Source organism: Artibeus jamaicensis, unplaced genomic scaffold (genome assembly GCF_021234435.1).
Source record: "Artibeus jamaicensis isolate MK-2021 breed Jamaican fruit bat unplaced genomic scaffold, CSHL_Jam_final contig_354, whole genome shotgun sequence".
Taxonomy (NCBI): Eukaryota; Metazoa; Chordata; class Mammalia; order Chiroptera; family Phyllostomidae; genus Artibeus; species Artibeus jamaicensis.
The window spans coordinates 17,001,817-17,024,189 of record NW_026521803.1 but is presented as its reverse complement, the minus strand read 5'-3'; the positions used below and the strand labels follow the sequence as shown (position 1 = coordinate 17,024,189).

The following is a 22,373-nucleotide window of genomic DNA, read 5'->3' as shown; positions in this document are numbered from 1 at the left end:
CCAGGGTTGGCGAAGCAGCAAAGAACAGAAAGAACTAGCTCCCCGTGGGGAGGGAGAGGAAGAGAGGAGGAGGATGAGAGATTCCCATTTCACTCCCAGCAGCAGGGTGTCTCTAAGCTGGATCCCACAAGCCACACCTCATTGTCTCCACAGTGCACACGCACCCCAGGCCTGCCGCAGTCCCTCCTGCGTATCTATCCCAAAATAAGGGTAACCCTTTTCATTTATCTTAACCCCAGGATGATTTCATAGACTCATTCTTCCCCTAAAAACACATGCTGACCCATTTAGAAGCTATCAGCTGAAACTCCCTTCTCTGGAAGACAGGTACCAATTTGTTGCCATGAATATTCCAAGAGAAGCCTGGAGTAATCTATTTGGTTACTAACTAACTTTTCTCACTGTGTCCCTGCACGGCCACTCCTGCGGTGACTCTCCCACTGGAAACAGCCTGCTTGCCAGGAGGCTGGCTCTGGCCCCTCGAACAAGCTTCCTCATTTCCCACCAGAAATCTCTCCCTGGAGTTAGAGTAATGGACAAAATCAGTTCCTAGACCATCAGGTGAGGTCTGGCCTTGCTTCCCTTCCTTATCATCCTGAATGGCTGAACTTCTTTCTTTGGAATGTGATTTTGTTAAAATGCTCATCTTTACTGTTATGCCCTAGACACTCAGGCAAGTAATTTGCAGGGAGGGGGTGTTATACCCTAAATTTGAACTGTCAACATTATTCTACATCATTGTGTCTTTCTGCATTTTTTCTTGTGCAGCAGGCATCAAAGTTTCCCTAGGTCAGGAAGTCACTCATCTCTTCACAAAGCCGGCCAGATGGGAGGCAGAGAGAGAGAGCAGTCTCAATAATGAGATTGGTTCTCAGGAGGCAGCGGCGTCTCATAATTGGGCTTTATTAGGAGTTTAAGTGCAGGCATTACATATGGGTTCATCACTAACATGAGAGTGATGCTTTATCTCCTTTTGCCACTAGGCTACTTTTCGACAGGCTGCACAGACCCACTTCTCTCCTGAGCAAGGAGAAGCACTGGCTGTTATCACACAAACATTGCGGGTCCCCTCCCGCTGGTTGGGTAGCAAGCTTCTGTGCTAGTGAGCAGAGAGACCCTGCATCCCACTTGCAGGAGGATTAGTCTAAGAGGTAGTACTCACCATACAACCTCCTCACGGGGATGTGGGGAGGATTCATGAGATGGTATTTCCATTGCAGTTTATGCCCTTCCAAAGAAAGGCACTGAGTCCTAGATATCAGAATTAGGGATTATATAGGTAACCAAGAAAAAAAGATATTGAGCCACTTCTAGTTACTGAAGGAAGCTTAATTCTGGGAGGTGGGGAAGGAGGAAAAAGCAGTGAGTAGGAAATTGGCCAGAAGCCATTGTCCCTCATGAAGCAAAGGACGAGGAATGAAGTGTGAAGGGCTTTGTGCAGTATAAAGACAGACCCATTCTGGCCCTTGAGACTTATAATCTAAGTCTTCTGGGAACCTTACATTCATGATTCAGATGAAGACCTTAAGACTATTCTGTCATTTTTGTCTCTGCCATCGTTAGTCAGTCTATAGGTTTGGTGCCCAGAAAAATGTGGCAAAAGCATAGGTGGACTTCTACACCCACATGCTGAAGGACATGGTGGTATTCTGGAATTAGTATATGTCAGGGAAGAAATGTGGGAGGCCCCTACAGGGGCTGGGCTGGGCTGATGGAAGGTGGTTAATTAAAATGACTAGGTGCCAAGCTACAGCCACTAAAGATGCCGATCTCATAGTCAAACATGTAAGTAGCTGAGTTGGAATTAATTAGGTTTTCAGAGGTCCAGATTTTAAAGTCCTAGTTTCTTTTATTTATTATAGTGAGTCTTCAACTATGGCTTACCTCCCCCTGGTAGGTTACGAGACAATTTCAGATGGTACACAAGAAAACTTTTTTCTAATTTACTTTAATAGTTTAGGTATCACTATATTTTATTATATTACTAGATTTTAACATGTAATAGAGCTAAAACTCAATTAACTTATGAAGCCCATGATTCAGAAATATAATTGCTTAGGGCACGATTCTCAATACTGGTTGCACATGAAAATCATGCAGAAAGCTTAAAAAAAACACCAGTGATAGGTTTCATCCTACATCATTAAATCAGAGAGGTACCCTCATTCTAGATACATTTTCTAAAAGTTCTCTAAAGAGCAGCCAACATTAGGAAGCACAAGGAAAGACTGAGATTAAAGACTTGTTTAAGTGAGTAGTTTTAAATAAAATATTAAGTAAGCAATATAGAATGCGGATATGGCAGATATAATGAAGAGCCTATGTCGTGCTAAAAACTGAAATTCGGCAAACCTCCCGCCGCTGTGGGTGGCTCCTGTCCGAGTGGGCAGCACTGATCCTGAAGAACAAAATGACAAACAGAAATATCCAGTCAAAACGGTGGGTGTGGTGGTGTGGCAACAGCGAGACCGGTTATTTGGACCTGATGGAGTAGGGAGAAAAGACCGAGGGGTTTGGGGCAGGGCTGGGTGAAGGCGGCGGGTTAGGTCTGGGAGTTAGTCAGTAAGACTGTCCATTGCCCAGTATGCTACCGTCTGACTCTTCCACCCTGGAGTCCAGAAATGGGCCTTTCCCTTGTTCCCTTTTGCCTCTGACACCACCCCCACCACCACACTTGCTGACCGGACCTTAAAACAAAGGGGAAAAGAGGAAGGGTGATAAAGACTCTGTAATGACATGTTCCTGGGTAGTCCCTGTGATCACAAGGGACTTGGACTCTTTTCCCCAACTCATTCTTTTATTTGCCATTTCTCCAATCATACAGAAAGCATTTATGGCCTCTCTACTATATTGCTTTTAAGTATAGTCAGAATTTTTCTCAGTGAACATGCACTGTCTTTATAATATGATCAGACAAATTCCTAAAAGGACTTCATTTTAGAAAAACAAAGTATGTCCATGACTGACCACTCTCTAGTCATAACAGAGCCAGACTCCAGGTGGGAGAAATGTCAGGAGACAGGAGGCAAGGCATGTCCAGCAGCGCCTGAGAGTCTCAGAAGGGCGGTGTGGAAAAGCCCTGGAGATATTTCCTCTGCGAAATGGAGGAAATGAAACCCATCCTGATGCACTGGAAAAGGTGCCTGAGACCTTTTTCCTCTATCCTTTCATCTGTTAAATGGGGATAATGATACTTTGTGTTTACCTACCTCAGAGAGGCATTATCAGGTCTATTTAAAGGCTCTTCCCATGAAAGCTGCTGTGTAATTACCAAGAACAACTATGATAAAGAAACCTAAATACAACAGCAAATCAGCTGGAACAAACTCTCAAGGGAGTTTACTTCTCTGGAAAATTTTAAGAAAAGGGTAGCAGCTCTCCTCTGGGGACTTTGGGCGCCATTCTAGCTGGAAGTTTAGGGAATGCTGCCCGCTCTTCCAAGTGTCCTCCTGGACGACCACCCAGGACCTCCTCCGCTTACTTTCCCCAATGGTCTCAGCAGTTTCCATCTGAAGCTCCTCTTCCAAATGTTTTCAGCCCTTCACTCGGAAACTCTTGTCCCCAAAAAGACGCTCAAGCAAGGCATTTACCTCTGAGAGAGAAAGAGAGAGAAACATAGGCAGAGGCAGAGAGAAAAGGGAGGTTGAAACTTGTATTTTATAGGTGGTAGGATATAGGGAATTTCTTAGTAGTTTTGGAAAAGGGGATTGGAGTTGATCATTAATGTCCAGTTTTGCTGAAATTCATCAGACAAAGAAGGTTGGGTCGATTAGACAGAAGCAGGAGTTCAGATGGCAAAGACAGCACCACAAGGACAGCTGAGGGAGGGCCAGCCCCGCTGAACTGGGCTAGTGGGAGTGTGGTTGGGATGCAGAGACAGATCAAGGACACATCACAGCTCTAGAGTTCATGGCACTTGGTAAACATTAAATATAGCAAAAAAAGGGAGAAGAGTCAAGATTACCATAAAACTTGGTGACTTGGATATCATAGGTTTCGATGACTTCCTTCCCAGAAAGACAGGGCAGCCAAGAGAGTGAGTAAATTGAATTTATGAATGAGATCTGGATCAGTGCCGCTGTAGGAAGCCTAATGGTTTTTATTTTTATGAAGCACGTTTACGCAGTGAATACAAGGTGGGGCAAAAGTAGGCTTACCGTTGTGAATACACAACACACAGAGTTTACTCTTGTATTATTATTTATTAATCACTGTCTTATTTTCCACACAAACAACTGTAAACCTACTTTTGCCCCACCCTGTATTTTGGCTCTTTAAAAATGGTGGAACCTATGGTATCTGCAAGGATTCTAAGCACCAAAAAAAAAGGCAAAATTCCAAGCACTGGTTTTCAACCAAGTGATTTGTAAGGTTTATAATTCATATTTCAATTGATTACTATGGTAACCCTGTAAATATTTTCCATGTGCAGCCCATATCCCAGATCTGATATAAAGATCTGATAAAATTGCTATGGAGATCTACAACCCCATGTCCTATGGAAAGCCAAAACGCATCCCCGTTCCTGTGAATCCCTGAGGTTTGCACCTTCCTGGCTTTTCCTGCCTCCTCCTCCTCACCACTGTACATCACCCCTGTTCCACCAGATGTGAAATTGCCCACCACTCACTGCTTGTGTAAAATGCTGAGCTATCATAGGTTTAGTCAAGGCCACTGAAATCGGAAAGTCACAGGAAAGAGTCGTAACATTCCAATCTTCCCCAGCCTCTTCCTCCTGGGTTATGTTGGGAGTGTTCATTTTTATCTCCCCTCATTATGCAGAGAGGCATCAACAGCACAAAGTGGCTTTTATTTGTTGAAGAGGGAGGTTTTCTTTACAAGTAGCAAAGATTTATCTTCTCATTACACTTAGATGACTTCACTTAATCCTCAGAAAATTCCCACTTCACAGATGAGTTAATTGAGGCTTGAAGAGGTTGAGTACAAGCCCAAGGATATAAACAATGAAGTGGCAGAAAGAGAATTTAAACCCAGGTCTGGATGACTGTTAAAATTAACTTGGCCTTTGAAAGATTGAATAATGTTTATTCACCCCAGTTTACTTTGCCACTTTAAAACCACTTCATTTTTCATCAAAACTTTGTTAAAAAAAGAAAGTCCACACTCCCCTAAAGACCATGTATGGGGAATGATAGAGTAAAAACGTCAATGATTTGGTATCATTTCAGAGAGAGTCAGGATAATGAAAGTAGCTGAAAATGGAAATGCAACTCTATTGTTTTTAAGTGATAAAACTTACATGGAGACATAGGCCACTTGCTTGTCGCGCCTGCAAATTACACAAAGGTGTAGCTAATACTGATGATGATGGCCGTAAGGATGAGGAGGACGATAGTATTTATTCAGCACTGTTTTAAATGCTTTACACATATTATTTCTTTTATCCTGAAAGTTTTTAAAAGACCTATCTTAGGTCTGTTGTTTTCCCTACTTTATAAATAAGCTTAAAGAGAACAAAGAGGCCGCCCCAAGGTCACTCAGTGTGGGACAGCGGAAGCCAGGTGTCTCAAGTTAGCTGAGGCTCACACCTTAACCACCAGGTCCTGCTTCAAACACTGTGGTGTTTTCAGTCGATTTCCCCACTAGGACGGGGGTAAGTGCCACGAGGAAGAAGGAATTTATCCCTGTCCTTCCCACCAATACCTCTGGTGCTTAGAACCGGACCTAAAACTTAGTAGGAACTCAGTAATTATTAAAGAATAAATGAATCAAAACAAAGTGCCTAAACCGGTAGAGAATAGGAAAAACATTACAAATAGTAATGCATTTGGTGTTGGAAATGTTTAACTAGAAGAAATAGAGGATAGGGAAAACCTGGCTTGAAAACACTTGGCTTTAAAAAAAAAATCTCTGTTTGTAGTGAGCTGGAAGCTAACAGGAACCCAGCACCGAGCTGTGGCTGCTAAGACTATTGTGATTTTAGAAAACCTTGAAAAAGGTGCATATGTTATACCACATACCACATTTTCTATATTGTGGCAATCTGACCTTCACATTTTTGGAAGGGACAATGACAGTGTGGAGCTACTCAAAGGAAATGGACAGTATGTTAAGGGAAACGAAAAGTTTTTCACAAAGAAGTGGGCATTTTCTTTTTTTTTTTTTTTTTTTTACAAAACTTTAAAATTTATAAATTAATATAAATGATTAATAAAAATAAACAGCAAGTCAGAGAAAATTCAAGCACAAAAGAAATGGTGTTTCTTCTATTAATTCTTAGTTCCACAAGGTTTTTCTTTCTAAATTATGACTGAAACTTACATCACAGAAACTACTGTTTTGTATCAATATAAATTTTCTTAAAATTTTCACTTACAAGTTTAACTTCATGATATTATATAGTGGCTTTCACTGATTGATTTCCTAAGGTTAAAAAGTTTTACATTCTTATTATACACCAAGATTACACATGCTTTTTAGCTTTTTTTTATTATTTTTTAATTTTATTTAGTTATTTTTCAAGTACAGTTTTTTGTCTATTTTTCCCATCCCAGCCTCCCCTGCCCCTTGCTCCCCACCTCCCTCCCATTTCCTCCCCCCCTTAGTTCTCGTCCCTGTGTCCTTCCTATTTGTTCCTCCAAATCCCTCCCCCTTTTTCCCCTTAACTTCCCTTCCTTCTCCCCTCTGGTCTCTATCCCCTTGTTCTCTATTTCAGTGTCTTTGTTTTTTGGGTTTTTTTTTTCTGCTTACTTGTTTGTTTTGTTGTTTAGCTTCCTGTTAAAGGTGAGATCATATGGTATTTGTCTTTCAGCACCTGGCCTATTTCACTCAGCATAATGCTTTCCAGTTCCATCCATGTTGTTGCAAAGGGTAGTAGCTCCTTCTTTCTCTCTGCAGCATAGAATTCCATGGTGTATATGTACCACAATTTTTTGATGCATTCATTTACTGATGGGCACCTAGGTTGCTTCCAACTCTTGGCTATTGTAAATTGTGCTGCTATGAACATTGTGGTGCATAGGTTCTTTGATATTGATGTTTTAGGATTCTTAGGATATAATTTTCAACATGGGAAAGAGAAGCCATGTGGCAACCACCTCCCAGCACTTGAAGAGCTGCCATGACACAGGGATGAAAACTTGCTCCTTCTCTCCAGAGTTTTGGGTGGATTTTCAGCTCAGCATTAGGAGAAAAAAATCTATCTAACACAGCTATCTACTGGACAGCTGTCCATTAACTGTCTACAACAGAGTCAGTTCGCAAAAGTAAGGCCCGTTTCATTATGAGTTTTTAACTGAAAACAATAATTACTTATGAAAAAACTACTAAAAGGATTTCTACATTATATAGAACACCAGACCAAGTCAGTGGCCCCGTCTGCCTGGCTGTTATAGAATTAGCTGAAAGACTGTGCAACTATTGTTTTTTAAGGCCCCATCCCATTGAGTCATAATCTCTGGGAATAATGGGAACCTGAGAATTTACGTCAAGAATCTAAATTTTGTAATCCTCTCAGTGATCCTGTTGACTTACCAGACTTGGAAATCATTAAACTAGATTACTTTAAACTTCTCTTCTAACTCTCTGATTCAGTGATGCTTAGAAAACTACAGAATATTTTCCTTAATAAATAAATGAGAATTATTTATAATTTGTAAAGTGAATTTAGTCTAAATGTACACTGGTAGCTCTAAACTGCTAACAGGGTACCTGACTTCTTAAATAGGTTAATTTTTTTCTTTCTTGTTTGTTTGTTTATTTGTTTGTTTGTTTTAGAGAGGGGAAGGAAGAGAGAGAGGAAGAGAAACATCAATGTGTGGTTGCCTCCCACACATCCCCCTCCTGGGGACCTGGCCCACACCCAGGCATGTGCCCTAGACTGAGAATTGAACCAGTGGCCCTTGGGTTTGCAGGACAGCACTCAATCCACTGAGCCACACCAGCCAGGACAAAAACTTGTCTTTCCATCTAATGATAACTTTATGCATCATGGAAAGAAAAACTTTATCTGGCCTTTTTCCCAAGTATTAAAGTTCCAAATCAGTGAAATAAAAATAAATGAGACTTTACTGTACTTAGGAAACCAGTATGATGAAAAATTTGTTTACACCAGGAGGTTTTAGGTCATTCTTCAATCATTCATCCCGGGAACCAAAGTACATATGCGCATGGGTACACACGCACACACATGCACACACACAAATGTGACACATGGCAAATGTTGGGCAATTACTGAGCCGGAACAAAGGAAGTCTTTAGATCCCATCTCCTTTTTAACCACATGTTTTTCTGTGCAGGAATCTAGGAACTCAAATCAAAAGCATCCAAGTACTATTTTTAATCATAACATACTCAGCTCTTTGTTTCAATTTCTCTAATTCCTCACCTTGTAAATACATTACTTCGGTCAAGGAGGTGCTAAGATAATAAGTAAAAAGAAGTATTTTTAAGATATTAACATATCTGAAGAGAACATACACATTTTGCCTAAATTGTTTCCCTATGTAAAGAGCTTTTGAAAAGTAAGCCATGTTGCTATGTGAAGGAACTCTAATTATGCAATAGAGGCATGTTCGTAGATTTTGCCTAATCTAAAATTAAACCTGTAAGGCTTGGCTGGAATTATTTAGAAAAGAATCATTGAAACCCACTTTAGCAGGTTAATTCTCCTAATTTTGTTTTCCTAGTTCACAAGGTATCTTTTTTCATGCTGTTTTCAAATTGAAGTTCACATATACCTAACAAATAGAATAATAATCAGAGTTCTCAATATCTGATACATATCATTATTACCTGTCATTATTGTAATTTTCACTATTATAATTGCACATTGTAAAAGGAACAGAAGCTTTTCTACAGGAATTATTCACATGTATTACTTTCTAGGAGTAACTGAATTGTTGACATTGCACTTATATGAAAGTAAAATATGTAATGGTTTTTCTCATTTGTTTTGTTCTAGGAAATGTAAAGTAATCTTTATTAGGTCCCTTTATAGACCCAAAAGGTTCATAGTTTTATGTAATGTCCAAATATACACTTTCTTATAACAAGGCTGAAAAGATAGCCAATAAATTAAAGTAATAATGTTCCAAGAACAAAATTGTAAGATAACAATTAGGTAGTGAAGTCCATTTAATTAGCTTGCATTTATATCCATAAACTCAGCAAGAATCTCTATGAAAAATATAACTTTTCTTTTTTAACTATTTAATGAGATCTGGTGTGTTGAAATAAAGCCCTCTTTATACCATCAATATCTAAAGACTGAATAATAACAATTTACCTTAGAGTTTACACAGAACTTTCCTTTTTACTCCATAGTAATTAACCCTAGAGTCCAGTTCACCTGGCTCTAAATTAGAAGGTATAGTAAAATAAATATTAAAGATTAAATTTGTATTTAAATAAGACCTTAGCCTGATAAAGTAGAAGGCCTGTGTCCAAACAGTTCCGCCACTTGCTCAACTGTAGGAACCGCCTCCAGTCCCCGTAGGGCGAAGCTATTACACCTGCCACATAGGGCTGTTTCGAGAGTCAACGGAGGAAATGGTGAGAAAAACACTCCAATGCATTTTGTTGTTTTACATGTTCTTTCTTCTGTACTATGCTACTTCTCATGTGTTATTCTCTTTTTGGTTTCTATGTGCTTCACCTTCACACAGTAGAATTTTAAACTTCATTTAGAGTTAAGTCAGTACTGGGTTGGGAAATTGTGTAGCAAGCTGTAGAAACAAAAATGTTCTAAGTAAAATATCATAACAAATTGAAAGAATAATGACATAAAACATGCAAAATAGAATGTGTCTTCCCTCATGAAGAAGGCCATACGTAATGAATTCAAAGCAATGCTCCTTCCCAGACAACACACAGCCAATGAGGGTAGATGGGAATTCCTCACTTCCCTGTAATTCCTCATCACAATCCCTGACGAGGCCTGGATGGTGTAGAGATTTATCTCAGTTTGTGGAGAGCTTCCATTGCCACTATGCTAGCTAATCCTTTGAATCATGTCATTGTTGGCAGGGTAGAGGTTACCATTTGTCAGCTGTTCGGTGACTTACATGTTGATAGTCTCAGTCCAGTTCTTAGGGGACAGATGCTAATGACTGGCTCTTTGGGCAGAGAAGACAAAGGTTCTAGTTTTTTCTTCATCTGCAGAGATGGTCCATTTAGGTCAATGTTGAAAATCACCAGTGATTGGTCCAGGGAAGCTGCCTTTATTAATTAATAAAACGACCTTACAGACATATTTGAGTCATGCAGTTATGTCCCTTTGTCACTCCTGTAATGCATTTTAAAAGCAGTATAAGTATTTAAGTGGTAAAGATTTCATTATATTGCTTTAGCGACACCACCACTGGAAGGAGCCCTTTCCCCTATGTCTAACCAGCAGATATTGGTCCCTCTGCCCACATCTGCGGTCTGGCAGTACATAAATGTGTCATGTCACGACAGCCACAGAACTGTGACTTCCGGTTGAACAGGTCTGTCTACACAAGGTAACTGACAACAACCTAAAAAAATTTTTTTCTCATCTTGATTTCTCTTATACTCACAGAGTGGTTGATTAAACCAGTGGTGGGTTAAAACTACAGTATTAAAAAATAGTCCTATATTACTTCTGTAACCATGCATTTAAGAGATTATATGACACATTAATTTTGTATGTATCTCTTCAATGTAAAAGAGAGGTCCCTCCTGCCCTGAGTTTCCTTAACCCCTCTCAACAAACCACCCCAGTCACTGAAAACGTCAACATATGAAGCTCTTTGCTATTGAATTCTCTTTTTATCCCCCAATTATTGGTCTACAAGGGTACACATTTGAAGTACTTTCAATGCAGAGAAGTTGGGTTTTTTGTCTGTGGCAGAATTAACATCACACGCCGATGCCACATTAGGCAATTCTCCTGTAAGCGTGGTTCCTCCTGCCAACGAGTCCCTACTTGGAGTTTCTTCAGAAGGTATTCTTCCTACTGAGGCATACACAGTGCAGTCAGTGGTACCAGAGTTTCATTAAAGGAATTCTCTTGTTCCCTTTCTTCACATGGAAATGCTGTTAACTGTATTAAGCTAACTCGCCCCACGTTAGGTTCTTAACCAACAAACAGTGCTTCTCCGCAAGGGCATACTTCGCCAAGCATCCTTGAATCTGAATGACGGCTGAATACATAATAATGGACTCAGAGCCACACTGTGGGTTGTGATCATATTTAAGAGGAACCCTTTTGTACTTGTTGACTTTTTCCTTCAATCATGCTTGTTCTGTTGCTTTCACCACCACCTTCAGCCTTCCAAGTAAATGAAAAGTTCAATTACATGTAAAGAGACAGTTAAATCAGCAGGCCCCCCGTAGGGGTCTGGGCCTCCCCTCCCTGCTCCAATCACAAGTGTGCTCAATCCATTACTGTTCCTGAGGATGTACATCCATCAGGCCGAGTCTGCCGGCCAGGGTGCATCCTATAGCTTTTACTGCATATGAGACGGTGCAGGCCTGTTCTCAGGAACTGCCAGGCAGACTGGGAATCACAGTCACGGTTAATAGCAGTGAATTGCCAGTTCTTGATGGGTGGATAGTCACTCCTTTCAGTGGTTGCCCCCTGGGGGAGAAGGTAGGAAAACAGAGGGAGGGAATTAGAGTGACTTTGCACAGTTGAGCAGGTTCATGCCGCTGGATCGGTGGCAAGCATTGGCAGGGCTCCACTCTAGGGAGGCTCAAAACAACCTCACAGTCTCATTTTTACCAATCGGTGCTGCTGGGTCACCCGTGGTGCCCGGGGAATGGGGTGGTAGGCAGGGGCGGAGAGGGGAGTGGGAGCCGGGAAGGGGAGGAAGGCAGAAGTCCCAGCTAAGTTAAACAAACAAAAGGTCCTGATCATACTGGTTAGCCCACCCCAGTTAGCCCTGGGCTACTAATTGCACCAAACTTGTATTTGAAGTTCCCTGGGTGATTAAAGAGTTGGCTCACAAACTCTCTGCATAACCTTAATTTTTTCAAGGTTCTTTGAGTGGAGAATGGCTTATAATAATGATTTTGACTAATACGATTTTTGACATGCAACTTTAATGCTTAACCTTAGTACAACTCCAGAGCATTTCATGTGTACTCAGCTGTAAAGAGTGATGATTTAAAGGGATAATATAAGAAAAAGGTCGTTCTAGAATGAACCTCTAACAAATTGCATAAAGGGAGCTTATTATTCCATGAGTATGGGGATATGCGGCTCTTCTGATCATTTTTCTGCTTGGTTCAAAAAGAATTTGTTGAGACACGAATGGGAGAAGAAACAGGAAAAAATGATATCGAAATCTGCAAGCAGGGAACATTCTTTTGATGGTTATGATTCCGATGCCACAGAAAAGGCTCTACAGTAATATGGTTATTCATCTCCTCTTTTGTTTTGGGTGAAGAATTCGTTCTAACAAGAAAATGCTGTTATTGGTCGGAGGACTGCCCCCGGGGCCGGACCGCCTTCCCAGCAATTTGGTTCAGTACTACGATGACGAAAAGAAGACGTGGAAAATACTCACAAGTGAGTGCCTGCCTTCGTTTATTTACCTACCTGCGTATTGCACGTTAGAACTGTCTTGAGTTATTTGAAATCATGGTCAATCAAATTAGACACTTTATTGATTTGCAACTCTTTGGAGGTCTGTTTATACGGCACCAGGAATTGAGAGTAAGAGATTAAATCAACATTGCAAAGGTGGCCAAGTTGGTAGTGGAATAGGCCTAAATTAAAACTGGCCTAAAATCACCAGGAGTTTTTGTTGCTGTGTGTGCTGAGATGGTGAGGGGGGTGGGGGGGTGACCAAGATATTCCAAAAGAAAATCTTTAGTTATTTTCTTGTTCATCAAGAAGTGAAATGTTGGCTAATGGCATTGGTAAGTTTTCACATCAGATTGGTTGTTCGGTTTATTGGCTCAGTAACTAATATTCCTTTTGCTTTTTAGACATTTTACTCATTAATTTTTAGTCTGCAGAGCTTGGTTTTCAGAGAAACACCCCCTCTATTGCGCCACAGTTTGGACAGACAGATAGAGTTGTGGCTTATCCCCAACTGCACTAAATTGTGCTTGCAAACTTCCACCCAAGATCTTCCTCCCTCCCTCCTTAAAGGGTGATTGTGTTTTACAGCGAACCTCTTGCCCTGGGCACTGAGATTTGGAACTTATTGTTATATTGGTTATGATTCCCAATCTGATTCAGTCATGGAATCAAAACTCATCGTTTCCTGAGTGCAGCGGGCTGTGTGCACCAGCCCCTCGTGGGCACAGTGGCTGCCCTGGTCAATAAAACCAAATTCTAACTGTCAAAATTTCCCAGAGCTGTATAAATAAAATAATAAATGAGCGATTTTGATCCATAAATCAAAGCCATACATTTAAAACTGACAAAAGGGAAAGTTGGGCTTTCTTATTGCATATGTCTTTTAAGTGGTTATATTTATCAATTTTTTAAAAAATCACTTCCTTTCCTTGTACTGAAAGCCCTTTAAAATAGTATAAACATGACAACAGTTTGCCCATAAGAGCAGAGGAGGAGCAAAGACATATGAGGTGGTGCTTGAAATAATACATTTTGGGGCTGGCTTATCCCAGCTGAACCTGCGGTAGCATTGTCCAGAAACTGCCATAAGAAAGCTCCCTGACACCTATCCACTACGGCTGTAGTATACAAGTGGTAGAGCAGTAGCAGTGAGATTAAGAACAAAAAAGGGAAAATACCTTAAAGATGCCTTAAAGTCATTTTTAATCTCTTTTTGACAAAAAGAATGACTTAAATATCTGAATGCACGACCAAGCTGTGTTGTAAAGATTCATCAGAAACAAAAGCTAAAGTAAAACTAAAGAATTCATTTTCTAACACTTGATCAATAGAGAAAGCCTATATACAATGAAATGTGAATACGAAGAGGAGGAGAGGAAGGACAAGAGATTTCCAAAGGGAGATAGAGAAGGAGGAGCTAAGGGACAGGGTAATAGTAGACCCAAGCAATAAATGATGTTCATTTACAAATCCAATTGTTTTTCTAAATATGTGAGGCCAAGTCCGATGCACTATTTGTTTGAAGTCTTTCTTAAAGGCAGAAAGACTAATTACGGTAGTGTAAATGATACCTAGGAAAAGTCTTATGTTCATTTTGAACAATGTTCTGAGATGGGGTAATCATCCAGCTTAGTGTCCAAACTGGGACACTTTAGAGCATGACATGGGGACCTATTAATTACACTGGGACAACAGGTATGGACTGGCACATATGGTCACTCTACTCAAATGTTTCACAATACCTGATAGAACTTTTTGCTTAGAGAGATGTAGTAAACAAGCATGAACTTGAACCAGTCACACCTGGGTTCAAACCCATGTCTATGACCTTAAGCAAGTTATATACAAGTCCTGAGTCATGGGTACTTTACATCATAATCTGAGTATTACAAAAACAAAACTGTGTTTATAAACCATCTAGCACCTAGCATGAAGTCAGTAAATTGTAGGTACTGTTGCTGCTATTGTAACACCACTACCAATAGTAGTGCAAGAACTGCACAGGCCTTTACACCTTAGGCTTCAAACAACTGATGTGCTCCACAAACGGGAGAAAAATTGCACCACAGCAGTCACAACACCTGGACCCCCTGCTGCAGAGCAGGGAGTCTATTTTCCATTGTTTTTATATGTTGGGTGTAATAGTCTACTAAGAAGTTGAGATGAGTGTCTGTTGACTTCATTCATTACATTTGAAATGGAAGAAAGTAAAGACATAATATGTAGAAAAGTTCTTACAATGTGAACACACTTAAAGGTCTTGAACTTTTTCCTATGTTCAAGCATAACCAGAGTTTTGAAATAAATGTCTACACTACTCATACTCCATTTCGTGGAGACTTGTACTTTAAAAAATAGAGTTTACTACCTGCTGGACTGTGACCCCAGGACCCCAAGTGCAGGCACAGTTTTTAGGTTTGCTGGACAAGTACACACAGTTTATTGGGGTGATTTCTGTGGCTGGTCTGAATTTTCAAGTTAAGGCACGTTATTTGGCTTCATTGACTAAATAATGTAAGGTTTCCGCATTATTTGAACCATCTAATCATAATAAAAAATGTTTCTCATTGGAATGAGAAAATGTCCAAATTCTCCCCAAATACAACACAACATCAGGGACTGCAGAGCTTCCGGCTGCCATTCTTTTGACACAGAACAGCTGCTGAGCTAATTGGCAGGGAGGTGAGGATGACGGCCCAGGCCAGGGGGCAGCTCCTGGTTCGGGGTCTGCTTATTGACTGAATGGCCATCTCCATACTGACTAACAAACAGGCTAACAAGCAAAACCCAAAAACCTGAGGTTAGCTGGAGTCTGTGAGTCTCAGGATCCTTTGCCCACTTGGCTGGGGCGAGCATTTCACAGCCTGTCACACAGACACGCTCCTTTTAAAAAGAGGCAGGAGCACAAATACTCCCCTGCAGAAGCCATCGTCTTCACACACATTATAGAATTAAAAGGAGGGTCAGTCATAATGTTTCTTGGATCTTATCCTGTTGTGTTACTTATATTTTAGAAATATAGGGAGACAGGGGCAAAAGGGGGAAAATTGGGATGACTTCTATTGTTTGTAATAGGATATACAATAAATCAATAAATAAGACATATCAAAAGGGAATAATCCTGTTATATATTAAAATATCTACAAACAAAATATACTTTTAGAAACACTACAGTAATAATAAACATTTAAATAACAATAAATTGACTAAAGTGAAGATAAATGAAAATAAAAATGCAGTTCCATATAACATAAAAAAGCAAAATTCAACAGTCAGCCAACCAGTGGTTTGATTTACCCAAACAACAAAGGGAACAATAATTCTCACCAAAAAGACTCTTTTGGTAACATGCTGGCACAGACTGCATTTTTGTCCTCCTCTTTGGAAAAATCACTTACTATAACATTATAAAATTAATCTTAAGAATAGTGACAGAGCTCCCCAGTCTCTTTGAGAAAAAAATTTAAAAATTACATGTAAAAATGACTGTAAAGCCCTTTTGTAAGTGTGAAATGTTAAGTGATAACAATAAAATTGGCATTGTTGTTCTCTTGACTGTTAATAATACAAGGGAGGTTAAAATGCACTTCCATTCATTTTTATTTTACAGTACTGCTTTTGTTGCATTTCTCACTCCTGCATGCAGTCTCCTGTTTCATTCTTAACTTATTAGAAAGCAGTACAGGAGACATGAATACTAAAATGGCCAATGCAAAAAAAGTGCCTCCTGCACATTGCAGGCCCTACATTCCTGATGCAGAGATTGAACAGAATTTCCCTGGCTACTGTGTACTCTTTTTTTTTGCATATTTCTTACATATCAAAGTTCTTTTGGAGTCCAAGTGTGGGAAGCTGTGGACATGCCTCCCCAAGACAGCACCGAAGAGCTGTCATTTCTAGTTGCAGAACCCACTGACCAAGTTCTGTACTGGTGGGTACAGAACTGACTTCCTCTGTTCCCAGGGCCTGATGTCCTCTGTCCTACATTTCAGATAATGACTCTACTTTTTTAGGTGTTTCTTACTGCTTTCTGTGAGGAATAATAGTGAGAGGCTTCCAACATACATATTTATCTTCCCCCGTGCTAATGGTGACTTCCTGCTGATAATATAGGAGTGAAAATCAGAAGAACTAAGTTAGAAAGGCGTGTTCCTCCTTTTGGCCAATGTAAGTTCCCTTCGTTAGAGGTCAGGGGAATGCCTCTTTTTCCCTCTTCCTTCCCTGTGATTTGCAACTCCGTTTTCTATTTTCAAGTGCAAGAATTTGGGGACTTGTATTTTTAAGTCATAGAAAATAAAGGAAACCGTTGTGCAGAGGTTTCCTGGGTTGCGCCCTCTGGTCATGGAGGATAGCTAACTTGATCACCTCCGTTCAGGAAGGGTACTGCAGCTGGGTGTCATGGATTGTTTTAGCAGAGTCACAAAGATCAGAGGCCGGTACGATCTTCATACCTTTTAAAAAATATTTAAAAATATAATTTCCACAAGTTTTGAAGGAATAGTACAGAGAAAGCAAATCTTATATAAGACATTGAACTTCAGTTCCCAAAGATTATAGGTTTGATCATATCTGATGTCTGAGCAATGGAGAATGGTTTAATTGTTGATTTTTCGAAGAACAGTAAGCCTACACGCTGATGCATTCCATTGGGCTCCTTTCCTCGGACCTTCTGTGTCGTGATTTCAGTTCATTTTTTTTCTCTGAGGATGTGTTAGGGGGAAAGCCAAGTTCATCAAAAGCAAATAATCATTTCTTCTTCTTATTTCTTTAAATGTAAGTTCAAACAAAGTTTTTATACCTGTGGGTTTCCTTTGACCATACTATCTTTTTTACCAAGAACCAAAACCCACAAAATTACTTCATTTAATTTCATTTCTAAGCAGGTAGGTAGAGTTCATAAATAGTGCATTTCTCACTGCAGGAGCACCTCAGATAACAATGAGATGCTTCCAGAATGATCCTGAAAATGCCTGGGCAGAATTTGGACTTACTTATGGACCTCATTTCTTCATGTAGTAAGCCATTATTGAACACCTGCTCTGTGCTGAGTGGTGGAATGTAAATAAAACCATCTCTCCTCTTAAGAACCTAAAGAGTCCATTGTAATGTAGCATGCTAAGGGGATAGGGAAAGTTCATATTATAGGAGTACGTATATAAAGGGGGCCCTGATCTACATATGAGAGGTCAGAGAAGCTTTCTTATAAGAGACCAACTGTAAAATTTGGGGGGAAAAGTGAGTAGAAATTATCAAGGCAAAAAAGTAGATGAGAAAGTACTTTAGTAACAACAGAGTCTGGTACTGAGAATGCCAAAAGGCAAGAGAGAGTTGGTGCTTATAGAAATTGAAGTGAAATTGTACATCAATAGGAGAGTCAGAGATTGGGGAAGTATGTGGTGGGGCTGGAGAGTTAACCAAGAAGCATATTATATGGGACTCTTTCAAGGAATTGTTAAAATGGGTTCAAGAATTAAGAATTGAGAGTAGGGATTACCCTTCTAATTTTTTTCCAATGTTAGTGAAAACCCAGTGACCTAAAGATATTATTTATAATAGCATGTAGTTGCTCTCTTTTAGCTTGAAACTTTTTATTTTAGTTTGTGAAGTAATTGTTTCCATAACTTGGGACAAAAAAAGATAGAGAGAATTGTGTTTGGATTTTTAAAATATGCTAGCATCTAATTTTACCTTCCATGAGCTCAATTCTAATTTGAGATACATGGCTACACATTGCTATATATCTTGAATTATTTGCTACTATGTATTCATGCACCAGTGCATTAGTGGATTTTTTCATAGATTTTTTTAAAAAAAATATGTGTGGTGGTCACTCCAAATACTGTATTTTAAATAAGTTGGTGCCTAGAAAAACCAGTTGACTTTATTTCTGATTTATACCCCCCTTAAATATAGCAGTTGCCTTTTTTCCAGGAAATAGCACATGCACAGATAATTTTGATGACTCCTTTACACACAAACGGTGGTATTTACTACTGAATCTGGCATGAAGGAAGTCGGAGACATGAGCTGCTCAAATTTGCTTCTTGTCATTCCCAGGCAAATTGCAGACCAAGGCTGGCAAAACACTGAATGTAAGGACTGAAAGGTTAAATGATCTTCTTGTCCAGCCCTCTCACTTTGCATATTCGTTTCATTCATCCAACAAATATAATTGATATCTTCTGGATAGCAGGTATTGCTCTACACACAGAAGATGCAGTGCTGAGTCAACGCAAACATCATCATTCCTTCATTAAGCTCAGAGTTCAGTGGGGGAACCAGCATTAATTAATAATCCCAGATAAAGAGGAAGCAGGGGCTGGGAGGGGGCGGCAAAGCAGGGGGATGGGGACATCTGCAATAGTGTCAACAGTAAAAAATAAAGAAGAAATACATCAGTAAACCCAGATAGCAATATATAATAACAAAATGTGACAGGGCTCCGAAGAGAGGGCATAAAATGTATAAGTTCTTGTAATTAAGTAACCTGATCCAGTTTAGGAGTCATGGGCAATATCACCAATGAAGTGGCATTTAAGTCACTTAACTTAAAGTTAAGAAGGAGTTACCCAGTTGCCCAGGTAAAGATGTGAAAGAAGATTGCTCCAGGTTAGCTAAAGTGCTCAGACCCTGCAGAAGGAAGGTGACCGAACAAAGAGTGAGGGGGAGATAGATGTGACATGTGGCTAAAGACCAGTGGAAACCAGACCATGTGGGCACTTCTATGTTAGGTTCACAATTTGGGCTTTTAAGTCAGTGAAAGGTGGCATCATACACAGAGGCACACGATGACTTGGTGGCAGAACGAGGAACAGAGCACTAGTCTCTGTATTTCCATCAAATGGCGCTGCCTCATGCACCACAGCCGTCTGTCTCACTAACACATGCCGTTAGCCGAGAGTCCGAGCAGATGAATGGCCTTGTACCTCCACTGACCCATTTCGCCCATGCAAATGTAAATGGATCCAGCATAGTACCACATTCATAGCATAGAACTAGTATGCACTAATTGAATGAATAGCCTACCCCTAGTGGTCAAGTATATAATCTTGGTGACATATCACTTGATGTGAGTGATAAAATTTGAAGTAGTGTAAAAAATGAAACAACACACACACTCACACTTACATATACCTACCCACATGGAACAACATCTTTCCAGACAGATAGTCCTACATTAAAATACACCCCAGACCTCCGCTGACGGTGAGACTTTGGGCAGGCCACTGTCTGACCTTTCTCATCTGCAAGGGAAATATAATCCTTAGATTTATTGTGAGATTTAAATCAAATAATACAAATAAAGCTCTAGACATTATCAGCAATATCGTTGTTCCTCACTAAACTTTTATTCTATTTTAGTCTAATTTGCATTTATATAAGCAATCAGAGCAAACCAAAAGACAATCTTATCATCTACTTTTATCATCAAGAGTTTGAGAAATAAGACATAACCTTTGTTACAGAACAAAATTTCTATTTCTAGCATGAAGTTTCTGTGTATCAGTCAGGATGGGCTAGGTTATGCTATGGTAACAAACATCTCCAAAATCTCAGGGGCTCAAACCAACAAAAAAATTATTTCTCACTCATGCTACATATGCAGCACAGTTGTCAGAGGGCATCTGTCTGTCGGAGTCTTTCAGGGACCCGGGCATGTGGGGCTCCGTCTTGACATGTATCTCTACCATCAGCACAGAAGGGGGAAGAGAGTGCCCCAGTATCTGGACATTAGATATTCCATGTCCTGTCCATGCCGTGCTCAGACTACACTCACTCCTCCAGAGGAGACAGCATCCCAAATCATTAAGCTCAGTGTCAGTCCCTGGTGAGGGACCATTATCCCAGTACCACGTTCATTTGATCTGGGAACAAACTAAAGCACAATTATGGGGTCCCCTCACATATAATGCACACTGATAGGTTAAGGGCAGGATCAGCACAATAAACACTTTAATTTGGAAAGAGCATAGCAATTGAGCAATCCCACCTAACAGCCATTGTGAAGAGTGATATCCAAGTTTGCATTCCTTGATGGAGGCCTCTCTAATTCTGCTCATTGTTCTCTATGGTCCCTGCCTCCACCCTGTAGGAGATTTTTCTTCTCCCCTACCTTCCTTGGCCATGTCTGAAGCAAACCTGACAATATGTTCTTCCTGGGAGTGGAAGATTTTCTAAGTCCATTTCAAGTCTGTAGGCATTTAGGAGACAATTGTTCTCTTAGGTCTCTAATTGTCACAGCCATTTTAGTCCAGGCTGGTGGATCTTTTGGCAGTTAATCCTCCAGAAAACTTAGCTGCCTTCTTATGTTTTTTTATCCACTCTATGGCCAGTGTTTGTATTCACAGTTTTTTTCTAGTATACTTCTTAGATTGCTTTTTCCTTTGGTTTCTTGTCCCCATTTTTCTCTCCCCTCCTCTAATACTCTTTCTCTACAGTCATACATCCACCAGGCTTTGATGGAATAGCTCCCTTTTACTCATTTCCCTGAGTTGAAAGAGGTTACTTCACGGAAACTTTCTTCTAAGACACTTTGATGCAGTGAATTTACTCTGAAAGTCATATCTTTAATTTTGTCTTTGCCAGTAAACCAAGTTTTCATTTACCTTTTTGCTCTAAATTCTTCTCATTTTGTGTATGAGACATAAAACCAAAATGTTTAACCCCATGAGGCTGAAAAGCTTTACTTCTTTCAATGCTGCCCACTGCTAGACTGTTGGACGCTATTTTCTTTCAGTCCTGCTCATCAGTGAGCTGTGTTTTGCGGGATCTCTCGTTTTTGCAGATCTCGCCAAGTGCAGCCAACAGCAAATAGCACACCATCAACATTCTGTTTTCCAGCCTCTCCCCTCTGAGAGGTAGATGTTCATTAAATAACTGATTAGCCATCCAAGTAAGGGCAAACCACAGTTTACCAAGTGGTTTTCCATCCCAAAATGTGCATTTCCATCCTTCCACCCTACAAAATCAACTTCCTTGGTCATCAGCCACTGGATGCTCTTGATACCAAGGCCTGCATCAGTCAGATTAGGCTAGGCTACATTAGGTCATCATAACAACAATTGCAAAATCCTACTGGCCAATGTAAGTACAGATTTGTCTCTTTCAATGTCATATGTCTATGGTAGGTCAGTGGGGGTCTCTGTTCCACACCTTTTCATTCCAGGACTTGGGTTCATGGAAGCTCCAGGATTTGGCACATCACCATTTCCGTGGCAAGGGAGAGGACAATTTCACACTGACTCTTTGTGTGTATCCCTTGAATTAACATATTTCATTGTCAAAAACAAATCACTTGGCCACACCTAACCTCATAGTGCAGAATAGAGAAGTGCAATCTTCCCAAATTCTCAGGAGGATCATCAAAATATTGGCTTAATAGCCCTAATCATTACAACAGTGCATCCTTATGTTCAACAAATACTTGGTTCACTCTTCTTGTCACATGAAAAATATTCTCCCTTCTCCAATGAGCATTCATTAGGCAGAAGAGATAGCTGCTCCATGCGTCTTTCCACATTTTCAGCGTGATCTCTTGTGAGGACTGATCTTTAGTCAGAGAAGATTAGATGCCTCTTATCTTATAGGAAAAGTTTAAAATTGCATTTCAAAAATTATTATACTGCATTTTAGGTGGAATATTTTAAAGTTAGGCTCCCCTCAAAGAGTTTAAACATGTCTGTTATTATATATAATATTACTATTTTTATTGTTTATTATCCATAAACTATTATACATCTATAATATAGTTGTGCAAATATGTAAATTATATAGATACATGTAACTCCCATAGAACAGAATGGATTTTATCATTTAGAGCCCCCTTGTTGAAAAAGAATTGAAATGACTTTCAAAATTA

General features: G+C 39.9%; 1 protein-coding gene across 2 annotated transcripts in view; it reads left to right on the top strand.

Moving 5' to 3' along the window:
• KLHL14 (kelch like family member 14) overlaps positions 1-22,373 on the top strand; it is a 95,853-nt gene that overhangs the window by 17,355 nt on the left and 56,125 nt on the right. For both annotated transcript variants that reach the window (XM_037154520.2, XM_037154519.2), the window contains exon 3: positions 12,375-12,496. In XM_037154520.2, the coding sequence (XP_037010415.1) occupies positions 12,375-12,496 (122 nt within the window). The remainder of the gene's footprint in view (positions 1-12,374; positions 12,497-22,373) is intronic.